This window comes from Myotis brandtii, unplaced genomic scaffold (assembly GCF_000412655.1).
Source record: "Myotis brandtii unplaced genomic scaffold, ASM41265v1 scaffold681, whole genome shotgun sequence".
NCBI lineage: Eukaryota > Metazoa > Chordata > Mammalia > Chiroptera > Vespertilionidae > Myotis > Myotis brandtii.
Genome location: NW_005370660.1, coordinates 1,093,608 through 1,109,062, shown reverse-complemented (window position 1 = coordinate 1,109,062; position 15,455 = coordinate 1,093,608). Strand labels below are relative to the sequence as shown.

General features: G+C 39.2%; 1 protein-coding gene across 8 annotated transcripts in view; it reads right to left on the bottom strand.

Moving 5' to 3' along the window:
- Positions 1-15,455, bottom strand: part of SLC4A4 (solute carrier family 4 (sodium bicarbonate cotransporter), member 4) — a 311,607-nt gene that overhangs the window by 89,475 nt on the left and 206,677 nt on the right. For all 8 annotated transcript variants that reach the window (XM_014529484.1, XM_005881630.2, XM_005881629.2 and 5 more), the window contains one exon: positions 4,878-5,035. In XM_014529484.1, the coding sequence (XP_014384970.1) occupies positions 4,878-5,035 (158 nt within the window). The remainder of the gene's footprint in view (positions 1-4,877; positions 5,036-15,455) is intronic.

Sequence of the window (15,455 nt, the reverse complement as noted above, 5' to 3'; positions counted from 1 at the left end):
ACCTTTGCTGTCTGCAGTTACCAAGATAAAACGTCTCCAATTCACACAGGAACACAAAGATTGGACAGTTGAGCATTGGAAAAAAGTCATGTGGTCGGATGAATCATGTTTCCAGTTGCATCATGCAGATGGCAGAGTGAGAATTTGGCGGAAACAGCATGAAAGCATGCACCCCACATGCATGAGTACAACACTTCAAGCTGGTGGGGGCAGTGTTATGGTTTGGGGCATGTTTTCCTGGCATGATTTGGGCCCTTTAATTCGTGTGGAACAACGTCTGAATAGCACAACATACCTAAGTATCGTTGCTGATCAAGTTCATCCTATCATGTTGATGGTGTATCCCAATGGAGATGGCTTCTTCCAACAAGACAATGCGCCATGCCACGGTGCTTGTATTGTGCAGGAGTGGTTTCAAGAACATGAGGGAGACTTTACCTTGCTTAGGTGGCCCCACAATCACCAGATCTCAATCCAATTGAGCATTTGTGGGACGAAGTTAAAAGAGCCATCAGGCAGCTGGTTCCACAACCATCAAATCTCACAGAACTGGACAGTGCTATTCATCAGGCATGGTGTCAGATTCCTCGCATCACCTTTCAACATCTCGTGGAGTCAATGCCAAGAAGAATCATCGCAGTATTGAAGGCAAAAGGTGGCCCAACGAAGCACTGATGGGGTGGTCATCATAATCTGGCCACTCATAATATATATCCCACGTTCAAAGGCTGTTAAATTGTGTTGTTTACCCATATCTTCAGAAAAAAATCACTTCTACTGTCGTGGTAAACAAGCTGCTTCCCTACTTATAATGGTCTGGCCCTCTAGCAACTTCAGCGCGAAATTATAGTTAATTTGCCTATAAACGTCAGGTGGTCATAATAATCTGGCCACTCAGTGTATGAAAAGTCACCAAGTACTAGATAGAAATAACATGTTATATATCAGTTAAATTCTCACATTACTCCAGTCAGGAATCATTCAGTAAATCCATCCCCTTCAAATGCTATAGAGAAAAAGAGAAAATCTGACCATCTATCAGTAGCAGAAAATATCCCTCAGGCTGAGAATTTCCTCTGTAGGAATGAGACCCTTCAGAAGTGTCTAATTTGGGCTGTATTGTCAAAATGGGGATGAAAGATTTAAAAAAATAAAACTAACAGAGCCACTCATCAAGTTCAAGTTCCTTCTGCTTGAAACATGTTCTCTCCCCTTTAACCTCAAAGAAGTGAAAGCTGTTACAACTTTTATGATAGAAGCACATCTTGCCAAGCTCAGCTTTTATAATGTACTGAAAACTCCTTTCATGACCCAAGCTGGTTTTTGTCAATGGACAGATGTTATTTTTAACCAGAAGCTTTTTTCTTTATTAACAAATTCAAGTAAACATCACATTTGTGTGGCTGGAAGGGCACAGCCCACGTTGACAGCTTGAGGGGAAAGATTAATTTATGTTACTGAGTTATTTTGATTCACTCATAACGAGAAATAAGTCATAGTTCGCATTTTTAACTGTGCCTCGTCGTCTCTGGATCTTCACGAGGCACTTCTACTCCTGTGAGCGTTTTCCTATAACTCATTGTGCCTGGGGAGGAGGATGCCTGTAGCATTTTCCACAACAAAAACAAGTGCCAGATGATCTGTGTCCGGAACCAATGGACTACACTCACATTCACAAAATAATTATAGCCAGAAACAGAGCATAATATCAGAAAAAGAGCCAGCCTTCCTAAACCACTCAATCTTTTTAAAAAGGATGTGCACCCCCTCCTTCCTGATATATCAGAGCTATTTCTAGAATAAACTCAGCTTTTACCAATCCTTTACTCCCTTCTCTCAAAACAACAGTGAACCAAATAACCCATTATTCATATGTAGCAGCTTTGGAAAATGTGGCTGCACTGTAGCTTCCACAATAGACTCATGAGGACCACAAACTAACCTCACCAACCACATGACTCACGTAAACAACAGTAGCAATTGGGTTGCTGGACTAGACAGAATTGAACTAGTGCGACCTCCATCCCAAGACCTCTTGAGGACCACAAACTAACCTCACCAACCACATGACTCATGTAAACAGCAGTAGCAATTGGGTTGTTGGACTAGACAGAATTGAACTAGTGAGACCTCCTCCCAAGACCTCCAATAGGATATTTTATGGTTTTTAACAATTAAGTGTAAACTACTTTTTTTAGGTAATTAATAATTTATAACATAAAATATATATTGACTTGCAGTGAAACTAAAGAGGTAAACATTCTAGGGGGTACAACTCACTGAATTTGCCTTAGATATGAAAATCAAGGTCGGAAAAGGACAAACTGCTGAAGGGCTTTTATTATTCTTCAGGGGAACACCCTAAAGTATTTTATTTCAGTCCATTCTAGACATCTCCTTAGATTCTCCCTAAAACCCTAGCCTTAGAGTCAGAAATCTGCAGTCCAATTTCTAGCATTGACAGTGGATCTTCCTTTTGCCTCTATCTTTCAACTATAAAGTGGGAATAATAATAGTTATCCCCCACAGAGCCCATGAATGTGAGTGAGGAGCAGCCTCTATGAATAAAGATGACAGCGAGCAAAGTGTGTGCAAGATGCTAGCAAAATCGTAAACGTATACAACCAAGTGACCAAAACTAAAAAAAAAAGTTTGTTTGCTTTCACATGGATGGCAAGAAGGGCCCCTAAGTAGATCACATCACTCAGCTGGTAGTAGTCCAGCTACAAACAGAAAGCTAAAATAGATCAACCAAATAACTGGTGAACTCCATACAAGGAAACTCTTAGAGTTACACTTCCTTAAAGGTGCACAGTAATAAAAATAATAAGCATAAGAGCATAAATTTTCTTCAAACGGGAAAATGATCATTACAAGATGTGCCCCACACCAGACTTTCTGGGTCTCCCTGCAGTACAACAGGGTGGCGTGCCTGTGAGAGCACGTGGCTGGTGCAGAGGCGGTCCCACACATGACTGCCACATTCCTCGTGGGATTACCTTGATTGGGTTTCACAGGATGCAGCCATTGTCAGTGACCCCACGTTACTCATACACACCAAAAGCTAATGAGACTCCCTATTCTGTGATTCTAGCTTGCACTGGTTCACGGGATAGCAAATGAATAAATCTATTTCCTGGAAAAATGTTAACATGCTAGGATTGTTCAGATTATTGCCCTGAAATAGTTTGATGATATTATTGAATTACATTCCCTTGAATTGCTGGGCTCCTTTTGTTCATTCAAATGATGCTGTATTTCACTTCTAGACTCCTGCCACGCTCCAGTACAGAGGAAAAGAACGAGACAGGCAGGAGCAGATGATAAGAAGAACACAAAAATGGTCACAATTTGCTGCTCCATAAACTCATACTACTGTTAAATAAAAAGCCTTTGGAAATATTTTTTATTTGTAGCTTTTAAAGAAAAATAACAGAAATGAAAAAGCAAGAGCAACTTAACACTTCTTGGCTTTTTTTTTCTTTTGAGCTCCAGTAAAGTTTGTCCAAAAATACATAAATAAAACCATAGGGACACGCGAGCTGGCCTTCGGCCATAGTCTGAGTCAGCCAGCTTTCACCAGGTGATTGCTCTGATAGAACTTTAAGGCTCTGCTGGTGTGTTTTCAAGCCAAAAGCTAAGTTACAGAAAGCACAAATCATGATAATCCCATTAATTGAATAAGCAATGGTCATCTCCTTTCCTCAGCGATTTGTCCAATGATTGCCTACTAATGTCAGGTATTATTCCCATTTGAAGCGTCTAAGAAATATAAAAATGAGAAAAAAAATATCTGTATGATGAGAAAGAATGTCCTGTAATCTATGCATTGGGAGGCTGTAAAAGGAATGTTCCCCTAATTTTCCTGTCAACTTGGTTCAAAACCAACCTTGAGCCCCTAGTCATTGTCCGTGGATCATGCTCAGACCATCTGAGATCACTGAGGAGGATCCATAGCCCTTCCTCCTCACCTGGGAAACCTAAAGAAGAGACATGTCACCTGTCCTTGCGCTGGGGCCCAGGAAAAGCGCGCACGCACACACACACACACACACACACACACACACATTGAGAAGTTGCTATTCATGTGATAATTTTCCGACATCAATTTGAAGATTACAAGCTTCTCTTCAAACTCTTATCAGCACAAGTTTAAGAGAAGCATTAATTCCTATTCACCTATTGCATTCCTTAAGTCAAGCTTCCTAACTCTATTAACAGTTGCAGAGGGAAATAAACAGGATGAGTTTGAAGATACCGTGCAGTATATTAAATACATGATTATAATAACAATAATATGCATCTTTTTAAAATAAAAATTTATGCAACATAATTCATAACAGTAAAGTGTGCAAATTTAAGGATACAGCTTTATAATTTTTACATGTCTGTGTATATGTATACACACACACACACACACACACACACACACACACCCACACATATATATATATATATATATGCGCACACACTATTAATTTTCTGATAAAAAATAGAACAAATGAAAGCAACTCTGACCTCTGAACCAATTATCATCTGTATGAGTTTGGACAAGTTACTTAAACTTTCAGACTCAGTTTTAAATCTGTACACCTACAGTTTATACTTAAAAAAATATTATTGTGAGGATTAAGTAGACTAATCCATAAGAAGAAAACCAGTACATGGTCCAAGAAATTGTTTTGCTATTATGATTAGTACTATATAAGTGCCTAGTCATATGACGGTATGAAAGTCAGATTAAACCATTATTTCATATTAAATCTTTCCAATATGCTCTCTCTGGATGTATCCTCCGTCTATTGATTCTCTAGCCTGAAAGGGGAGGTTTTCCTATAACCACACTGTAGGCCCCAGCAGGTCAGGGATCAGCTCACCTGGTGGGCACAGGGACCTCAGTCAGGGCACCCAGCATGACTGCCTGCTGCAGCCGAACAAAGGCAACGAAAGGCGCATCCAAGAAGTCGACCTCCCCAACAAGCACGTTGGAGGCTTCTGCATCACGGGGCAGTTTTTTCATGAACTTGTTCTTCAGCTGCATTGGAAGAGTCAAGAAAACACAGCTTATTTCCAGAAGAGGGGACAAGAAGAAACAGTTCACATATCACTCGAGGGAATTCCTTTATATGCAACAAGACCTAGCTACGGCCATTTTCCTATCATGTTTAACCATTCTATTAAACATTTCTCTGTACATTGGATTAAAAAATATTGAAGGTACGTATAATCACATGACTTACATATAACACAATTCCTTTATTGATTCACTCACTCAATAACCATGTGTTGAGAGTCTAGAAGGGGCCAGGCACTGATCTAAGCCCTAGGAATACAGTTAAGGATCAACTAATCACATGTCCTTGCTTGGATTCATATTCCAGCAGGGGAGAAATAAAATATGATTTGAAGTCGTGATAAGTGCGAAGAAAAAAAGACATAAAACCAGTAAAAGGGTACTTTAGGTAGGGTGGTCAGGAAAGGCTGCTGAAGAAATACATTTGATGGTGGAGTCAGGGGACAAGCCATGCAAAGATCTAGGCCAGTGATGGCGAACCTATGACACGCGTGTCAGAGGTGACACGCGAACTCATTTTTTTGGTTGATTTTTCTTTGTTAAATGGCATTTAAATATATAAAATAAATATCAAAAATATAAGTCTTTGTTTTACTATGATTGCAAATATCAAAAAATTTCTATATGTGACACGGCACCAGAGTTAAGTTAGGGTTTTTCAAAATGCTAACACGCCGAGCTCAAAAGGTTCGCCATCACTGATCTAGGCAAAGAACATTCCAGGCAAGAGAACAGCAAGTGCAAAGCCTCTGAGATGGGAAAGAGAAAATAATAAGGCAAGTGTGATGGCAGCTGAAGGAATAATGGGGGTAAAATAGCAACACTGCATAGGTAAGGGGGTGGGGGAGGGACCAGATGGTAAGGACCTTGAAGGCCACAGTCAGGAGTTCTGGGTGTTTTAAGTAGAACTTGCCTAATAAAAGCCCAAGTGAAAAGGTAGAGTAGAAAGACTACATTTCAGAGATATCACCATATAAACAATGCTTACAACCAAACGACAAGATCACACAAGTTTGGGTGTGAGTGTAGATAAAGAAGAAGGAAAAGATCTAAATCCTGGGCCACCCTACCTTTTATAGGAATGGGAGGAGTTATTGGCAAAGGACACTGGAGAAGAGCAGCCAGTGAGGTAGGAGGAAAGCCAGGGCTTAACAGTCAGGTGAAGGAAGGGCTCAATAAGGAAAGCATATCAAGCTGAGTCAAAGGCTGTTGAAAGCTCAAATACGATCATAACTAAGAATGGACCCGATGAATTTGGCAAGATGGAGGTGCTGGGTGATCTTGACAAGAGCTATTACAGTGGACATCAGGGAGCCCAGTAAAGAATGAGAGGTGAAGAAATGGAGACCTGGAGTACACATTAATTATTTTGAGAAATGTTGCTACCAAGAAAAGCCAAATAATAGGCAGACAGGTGAAAGAAGGCATAAAATAGGGGGATTTTTTAAGTGGGAAATATGATAACACTTGTAAATGTTAATGAGAATGATGTAGTAGAGACAGATTATTGCTGTGGAGATAAGGGATAACTTCAAAAGCTACTCAAGCAACGCCGAACTCTTGAGAAGAGACTATCCACATCACAAGTAGAGGGATTATTTCAGATAGGAACACAGAGAGTTTATCAATCCTCATTAGGGAAAGCAGACTACTATATGGGTACAGAGGCGGGTATTAGGGAGATCTGGTGGGTGAAGATGAGGGCTTCTGAAGACTCACATTTTTGCAGTGAAGGACAAGTGAGCTGATGGTGAGAAAGAGGGGGAGGTATGTGGGAGTTTGAGTACAGTGGTACAGATGTGGTTTTCTTGGAGAGTGGAGGTTGCTTAACAGTCACTTTGAAAGCTTATCTTTTTTTAATTTATCTGTATTGTTGAAAGTATTACAGATGCCCCTTTTTTACCACTTCCATTCCACTCGCAACCCTTCCCCAGGCCTTCACTGCACTATTGTCTGTGTCCATGGGTTATGCATACATGCATATAAGTTCTTTCATTAATCTCTTCCTGCCTTCCTGCATTCCTCTGAAATTTGTCAGTCTGCTGCATACTTTAATGTCTCTGGATCTATTTTGTTCATTGAATTCTACATATAAGTGAGATCATGTGATACTTGTCTTTCTCTGACTGGTTTATATTGCTTGGCATAATACTCTCCAGGGCCCTCCATGCTGTCTCAAAGACTAAGAGATCCTTCATTTTTACAGCTGCATAGTATTCCACTGTGTAAATGTACCACAGCTTTGTTACCCACTCATCTACTGATGGGCATTTGGACTGTTTACAGATCTTAGCTATTGCAAATAGCACTGTTATGAACATAGGAGTACATAAATTCTTTCTGACTGGTGTTCTGGGATCCTTAGGATATTCCTAGAAATGGGATCACTGGGTCAAATGGCAGTGCCATTTTTAATTTTTTGAGGAAGTTACATCTTGTAGGTGTTATTCCTTACTTCCCTTCCCTTCCCAACACCCACTTAGAAAAGGGTTGTTTAAGCATCCTGCAGTGAGTGGGAAACGCCTCCCAGAGCTCAAGGAAAACATTTCAACAATCACAGAAGGATAGAGATAAGAATTTTGCAGGACCATATGAAAGGCAGACTTGTGATATATTATCAATATAAATGTCTCTCCTCTCAAGTCTAAAGTTACCAGTGCACCTAGTATTTTGTGCCCTGGATTATTGCTGAGATAGGAAGTGGCAGACATGGCCCAATTTTCCTCATTAATAAAAAGGTTGCAGTAAGACTTTACTTTCTATTTCCGTTTAAATAGTTCTTAATTAGGGAAAATAAATGTAATGAAAACTGATCCCTAAAACTCCATTACCCTCAGTAGTATTTTATGGGATTTTTTTCTTAAATTTGGTACTTTATATAAGAAGAAAGCTATGAGGCAAAAAAAAAAAACCAACACAAACAAAACAAACAAACAAACAAAAACAAGAAAGTTAGGGCTAATACTTTAGTGGAAACCAAAATTAAAAAATCCAAAGCAAAATATATTTTTTAGATGTTAGAAACATGATTACTTCTAAGCGGTAAGGGATATTTCCAAAGCTTATACCATTAATCCTCCAAGAAATGCTTATATTAAAAATAAATTATGTTTACATTGTACAGATATGAAAAGAGAAGCCATGGGAAGAGTCTTTATAAACATCAAATTGTTATTAAAAAAACAAACACATTATTATGGCCTAAAGAAGTTCCAGTAATGAACTGTTCTCTATAACACAGAGTAGAGTGTGGGATATGGACAAGTGGCCCAAGCACATAACACAGTATCATTGCTAGAGTAAGCTTCCTCACACTCTTTCCAGAGTTCCCATTACCAACACTGGGCACGAAGTTCTGTGATAATCAGATTTTATTCCCCCTTCTCTCCAGCATCCTCTCTTTGCTCTAGTTAGGCAGGTAGTCTAATCATTTCCATTTCTATTTTATGTACTTATCCCACAATCATGACCAAACACTCTTTCATTTCTACCTTTTCTAAACATCCTTCAATGCTCAGCCCAAGTCTTGCTACCATCTCTGCCCACTTTCTTGGGAACTCCGGAATGCTCATTTCTGAATCATACTTCAAGTCTCTTGAGGGTTAGAACAGTTTATCCCTCCTTGTACTGAACACCTACCTGCTTTTCACATAATTTAGCTGTACTAAATATTTTGAATGAAAGAAATGAGCTCTATAGCACTAAAAATCAGACCAAAAGGACTTCAAATGCCCAGGAACATTAGAAAGGATGTGTTTGTTTGTTTGTTTTGTTAATCCTCATCCAAGATTATTTTTTCCACTGATTTTTAGAGAGAGTGAAAAGGAGGGAGGTGGAGGGGGGAAAGAGAAAGAGAGAAACACCAATGTGAGAGAGACACATTGATTGGTTGCCTCCTGCATGCACCAAACCAGGCTGGGATCGAACCTACAACTCAGGTACGTGTCCTTGACCAGGAATTGAACCCACAATCCTTCAGCGCGCAGGCCAACACTAACCACTGCACCACACAAGCCAGGGCTAGAGAGGTTTTAAAAGCTTATTCTAGAACCGACTATGTCTGGCTCTGTCACTAAGCAACTGAAAATTGTCAAGATACGTTCTTTTATATCAGTGTATCTCAAACTGTGTTAGCGGAACACATGCGTTCTCAGAAAAACTAGTAGCTGTTCTAAAATAACAATGTGTGGTACCTGAGGTGCCCCAGAAGTCAGTCCTCAGATGGCTCTTTTCTTTCTACACACACTCTGGGTGATCACCAAGGTCTCATGTCTTTAAGTCCCATCTATATGATAATGTCTCATAAATTTATACCTTTAGCCAGGACATCTTCCCTGAACCCCAGACCTAAAAACATTTCTACTTGGATGTCTAACAGGCATTTTAAGCAAAACTGAGTCCTCCTGATAGTCCCTTCAAACTAGCTCTTCCTCCAATGCCCCTCATCTGGTTAATGGCAACTCCATTCTCCCATCACTCAGGCCAAAACCTTGCTGTCATCTTCAACATTTTTCTTCCTCTCACACCCTCTGTCCATTCTATCAGCAAATCTTGTTGGATCTATGTTGAAGGATATCCAGAACCTGACCATTTCTCACCAACCTCACTGCCACCACCCTCGGCGACATTACAATCATTCATTCTTCTCCTGGATTACAGCAGTGGCCTTCTGGCTGGATTATCTGCTTCTGCCCTTACACCCAGTCTATTCACCAAAGTAGCCTGAGGTCAAATCAGGAATCAGATCATGTCTCTCTTCTGCTCAAAATTCTCTCTATTGGTCCCCATTTCACTAAGAGAAAAGGCAATGTCACCATCAGCTCCTTGACCTTATTTCCTACCACTCACTCCGTCTTCCCTACGCCTGCTACTCTAGCCTCCGTGTCCTCCCTCAAACACACTAGGTATACTCTTACCTCAGGACCTTTACACCTGCTGCACAGCTCCCTCCCTCACTTCCTTTTCCTTCAGATCTTTATTTACAAGTCACCATCATATCAGTGAGTCTTTCCCTGGACACATTAAACTTTTAACCTTTCTCCCCATAAAAAGAGGTTAATGCTTTCTTCGCTCATGCTTTCTTTTTTTCTTCTTTGTACTTATCACAGCCAAACATGTTATATGTTTTACTTATCTTCCTTATTTTCTGCCTCTCCGCTAGAATCTAAGCTCCATGAAAGCAGGAATATCCATCTATTATGTTCAATGTTATATCCTTAATGCCTAGGAGATGCCTGAGGAGAAAGATTCAATAAATATTTGTTGAATGATGATTATTATTTCTGTTCTTCCCAATAAGCTTTCCTAACTCCTCTCTTAAGGTCATAGGTTCTGGACATGCCACCATCACCCAGGCTACCTAAGTGGACAAAAGGCCTAGATATAGCCAATATTAATAGACTCTGCCTCTGATAAAAGTGATAGGTCCAAAGGATAGATGCACCACCCAAGTAGGGACTAAACTATTTGGAAAATCAATATTTGAGCATGTAAAAATCAACGCTCTCCCTTTCACCTGGTATTGCTCCCTCCATGTTAAAGGGCCTGCCACAGCACTGTGCACATTAGGAGAGAATGAGGTCAGCACCCAAAATGAAACAGACAAAAGGAGGAGAGAAAAAAAGAAGGAGAAGAGAGATTGCTGAGTCCCCAGTCCCTGGCCCTGAGGTCCTGCAGTTCCTTCATTCTGTAAACTCATCAAGAAGTCTTACCAGTTACATAAGTCAGAAAATTCCACTTGGGATTTTAAGTAATTTGGGGTGATTTCTGTTTACTAAAGAGTCCAGACCCTTCATGAAAGTACATTTGTCAAATAAATTTTAGGAATTCCAGGTTAAATAAAATTGAATAAGTTTCTATATTACAGACTTTCTCAGAGTCTTGAATATGCCTATATGCCTGAGTGTTTTCTCTCCCACTAGGAGTTAAATAAACCACACTATGATATGAAAACAGAATAGAAAATGCTGCATTGGACAGAAATTTACCCATCTACCACTTAATCCCTCTCTCAACTCCATTTAATTCTCTTTAAACTGTATGTGTGCCCACAATATTCAAGGCTAGTAGGGGGCACTGCTCTCCTGAAGTTACAGTGCAATGGAGAGAAGAAAATATAGAAGTAGCTACAATGAAAGAAAAAACAAAACATAAAAACCATTTGAAAGGTATATTGTTCAATGTGAGGTCACACCAGTTCAAGAAAGGCTCTCCTCTGAATCTCTTTGGTAAAGGTGGGCTCATTAAATACTGATTCATTCATATGTTGTCTTTTCCAAGTACCCCAATAATATCCGGTAAAAAAAAGTAATGATTGAAGTATGAAAACCAATTCTGCACTTACACAATAAACTGTAAACAATAATAAAATAGTAAGAAAAAAGTATAAACACTAAACAAAAAGATGAAGAATAACCCAAGAATTACAAAGGACAATAAAACATAATGAAAACAAGAACAGACTCTAAAGGCCTTCAAATCAGGTTGAAAATCACCCAATAAACGCATCTGGATTGAATTTCAAAGATAAAGTTTGACATTCCTTTCTTATAGATCATTAGTTGATTCTCCAAGGGATACTCAGGCTGGATTTTATGCAGGGTCAACTATGAGAACACACACAGTGAAAGAAAAAATTCCCTTAGCTAATCTTGATTTCAAAGAAATGGATTTCAAATGGCTGCCATGTGCAGCTACAATTGGTAAGAGATACTAAGACTGGTTCAGTGATTCTGTGCCATGTTTTGTCTTTACCAGGTAACACTACCAACTCTCTGAATCCAGATGTGTACACTTCAGGTCCCTTTTAGACCAGCCTGTATTCTTTCTTCCACAGTAAGGTCTTGCTATAATTACCCAGAAGTAAATGGCTTGCCCTCCGCCATAAATGTTTACCCTTATAAATGCATAACCTTTCTTACTTTCTGTGTAGTTTTCTAACAACCCAGTAAGCACAGTATTTACATACTAAGAAACTAGAGAATATAAATGGATGAAGCAGAAGGACTGAATAGATAGCTTACTAGGGATGGTAACTCTGTGTGATGATGGAAAAGTTACATATATACAAGTGATATGCATCATCTGTAGCTAATTGAGGAATCTTCCATTCTCCACTCCGATCTTAGTTCTCCTGTCCTCTTCTATGAAAGCAGTTTGCATATTTTAGGTTTTCTATAACCGTTATTTAATGTTAATAACCATTTCTTGGGCTAACCATTTGATTAACCCCATGTCCTCCGAATCTCCTTACCATCACCCTCAGAGCTACAGCATCACCTGGTAAGTAGGTCCAGGATATCATACTCAGTCAGTAGGCAGGTATTTAAACTCTACCTCCTTTTTCTCTGCTGTTATTAGCACATGTTATAATAAGTATATCTGTAATACAGTCTCATTTATAACCAGTACTCATGGTTTGTCATTTGAACCTGATTTATTAGAAGGCAAAATTCTACAGGCTGTCCTTAGTACAAGTAATATTTTAAAAATCATCTATATTTGAGTATACTTTCTCATTATTTTTACAAAGCTTACCCCTACTGTTACTGCATTCCATGCATTCTTTTTTTCTCCAGAAGAATAACTCTAGTCTTCCAATCTGTATTCATTTTCAATTGACCCTGCCTAATGCCTCATGTTCATAAGCAAACATTCACCTGTTTTCCAGAGCAAAGAGCTTATTCCTGGCTTTTGTATTGGTATCCTTTCCCCTCTGCTTATCTTCTTCCTATCTTATTTTCTCTTCTTCCTGCTGACTTTGCCCCCTTCCATTCTCTTTGGAAATTGCCAGCTCTTATTCTATCCAAAAAAAAAAACAACTCATCTGGTAAGCTCAAAAATAATTCCAGGTAGTACAGTGATGGTGAACCTATGACACGTGTGTCAGAGGTGACATGCGAACTCATTTTTTTGGTTGATTTTTCTTTGTTAAATGGCATTTAAATATGTAAAATAAATATCAAAAATATAAGTCTTTGTTTTACTATGGTTTCAAATATCAAAAAATTTCTATATGTGACACGGCACCAGAGTTAAGTTATGGTTTTTCAAATACTGACACGCCGAGCTCAAAAGGTTCACCATCACTGCTTTAGTACCATGTCCTTCCATTGCAAAGATACCTGTGTTAGTAGTAAAGTGGAGTCACCATACTTACCAGTTTGCTTTGGACAGTCCCAGTTTACCCTCACTGTCCTGGTGTAATTGTTAATATTACCTTTTTTTCATTCTGAAAGTATCCTAGACTATGAAAACCATTATACCGTCACCTTACATATTAATCACATGAAGGCTGACTCTTGAGCAGTACCTAAGACATGGCATTGAATATGCTGTGAAAATTTAAGATTCAAGTAATTTGAAAGAATGGGGGAAATATGCTTAGCTCAAATAGTATCTGAGTAAAGTATTTCTCTGGAGTATGAATTTATTCATTTACTATATGCAAACAATATTAGTTATTAGGATAGAAAAAAGTGTTCTTTCACTCACCATGAGTAAGATATTTCTGCCTCTGCCCACTCCCTTCCTCTACACCTTGGAAAAAGTGACCAATTTGATGGATTAAAGTTTAGCAAACTTATTGGGACTTTTTTCTAATGGAAGGGTACAGTGCCTTGAAAGCAAGAAGCAAGCTGACTATTTTCTCTTACAGCAAGACAAGTGAATGGAAACGAGAAACCTGACATCTTCATCCATGTGGCTGGTTGGATATGTTGACTCAGAGTCTGTTTCATAGGCTCAACTATATTTCTCAGTCATAACACATATCTCTTAAGTCTATGAATCCCAATCATGACATAGAAAACCAATATACTATGCTGGTCATGTTCTATTTCTAATCTGAATGACAATTATGCAGGTGTGTTCACATTGAGGAAAATCATCAAGTACATTTATAATATATATAAATGTGTGTGTGTGTGTGTGTGTGTGTAAATTACATGCATGGTTTACTTCAATAAAATAATTATAGTACAATGAGATTTTTAATAAAAAAACTATGATTTCATTGCAAATCTGGCTTACATGTAGTACTCCCTTGGCAAGAATCCCATACAGAAATCAAGGAAAGTGAAAAACTAAAACCATATTCCATGGTGATAACTCACACTTTACAAACTTTTGTAAAGATTAGAAGAGATCAGAGGTAAAATTCTAGGCAATATACCTAAAAATGTGGGCTCACTCCTCCCTTCTTATTAATTTCTCCAACATAGAGAGTAAACCTCCTTACTGCCTTCTCTCTTCCTACAGTGCATGTCAGCATATACCACCTGAATGTGCTCTGTCTGAAATGATGTATTCCTGCCTTTATCTTACAATGGTATACACACCCTAATATCCCACCACTACTCAACATAAATATAATATAACCTAATCAAGTAGACTTTCCTCAGGTTAAAATTAGCCTCCAACAGGGCTGGGATAAAGATACAGGCCATCACGAGGGACCTTGTAAAAACTAATCCCTGGGATCATTTTGAAATAGATTTGACCTACCAAGAACTATGTGAATCTATTTGGAGCAAACCTACAGTCTCAAACTCTGGGGATCCTGGAGTATGATAGTTGGAGACCAGTTCATTACCTACAGATGGCTTCTATGGTTAATTAAAGACTGTCCCTATCTCCCATCCTCCCCCCACTTTCCAGTAGTTCCCAGCTAAGGAAAAAAAGGACTGATCTTTATTAATCAAATTCTAAGTCCATTAGCCTACACCTCCTTTTCTCCAGGTACTGAGAAAACAGTTCTTCTCAATGAAAGCTCTGTTCTGGTCTTGGTTTGTAATAGGGAATTTACTGTACAAAGAGGAAGCCTACTATTGAGTTCCAAGTATAAGGAAGCCTGCTTTGCTTCTAGTCTCTTTATAGCTATCAAGATGAGACAGATCCTCTGCCTAGTTCCTCAGGATTCTGCTTCGGGGTTTGCAGCCAAAACTTTAGCCAATAATACAGGTTTCCTTTGATTCTCTGTGTATATATTTCCCCTGCTGATCTTCAGAGACAGTGTTGGGCAGAGGATAGGGTTTGGGTGTTCCTGAATAGCCTGGACAAACACCATCGTAAACACACCCCAGCATTCTATCCCTAAATCTTACTTCTTTAGTGTAAATTGTATGATGGCTGAACTAGGAAATGGCAGAAGGGAAAAGATAAGGACTGCTGGGAGAGACCAAGATGGCGGCATAGGAAAACACCGGAAATTGCTGCCTCCGACAACAACTTCAAAAATACAACTAAAAGACGAACGGTCATCCATCCAGAACCACAGGGAGGCTGGCTGAGTGGAAATTCTACAACTAGAAGGAAAGAGAAGAGCACACAGACTCAGAGGAGCTACGAAAGTAAAGTGCAGAGGTACGGAGGCTCCGGCGCG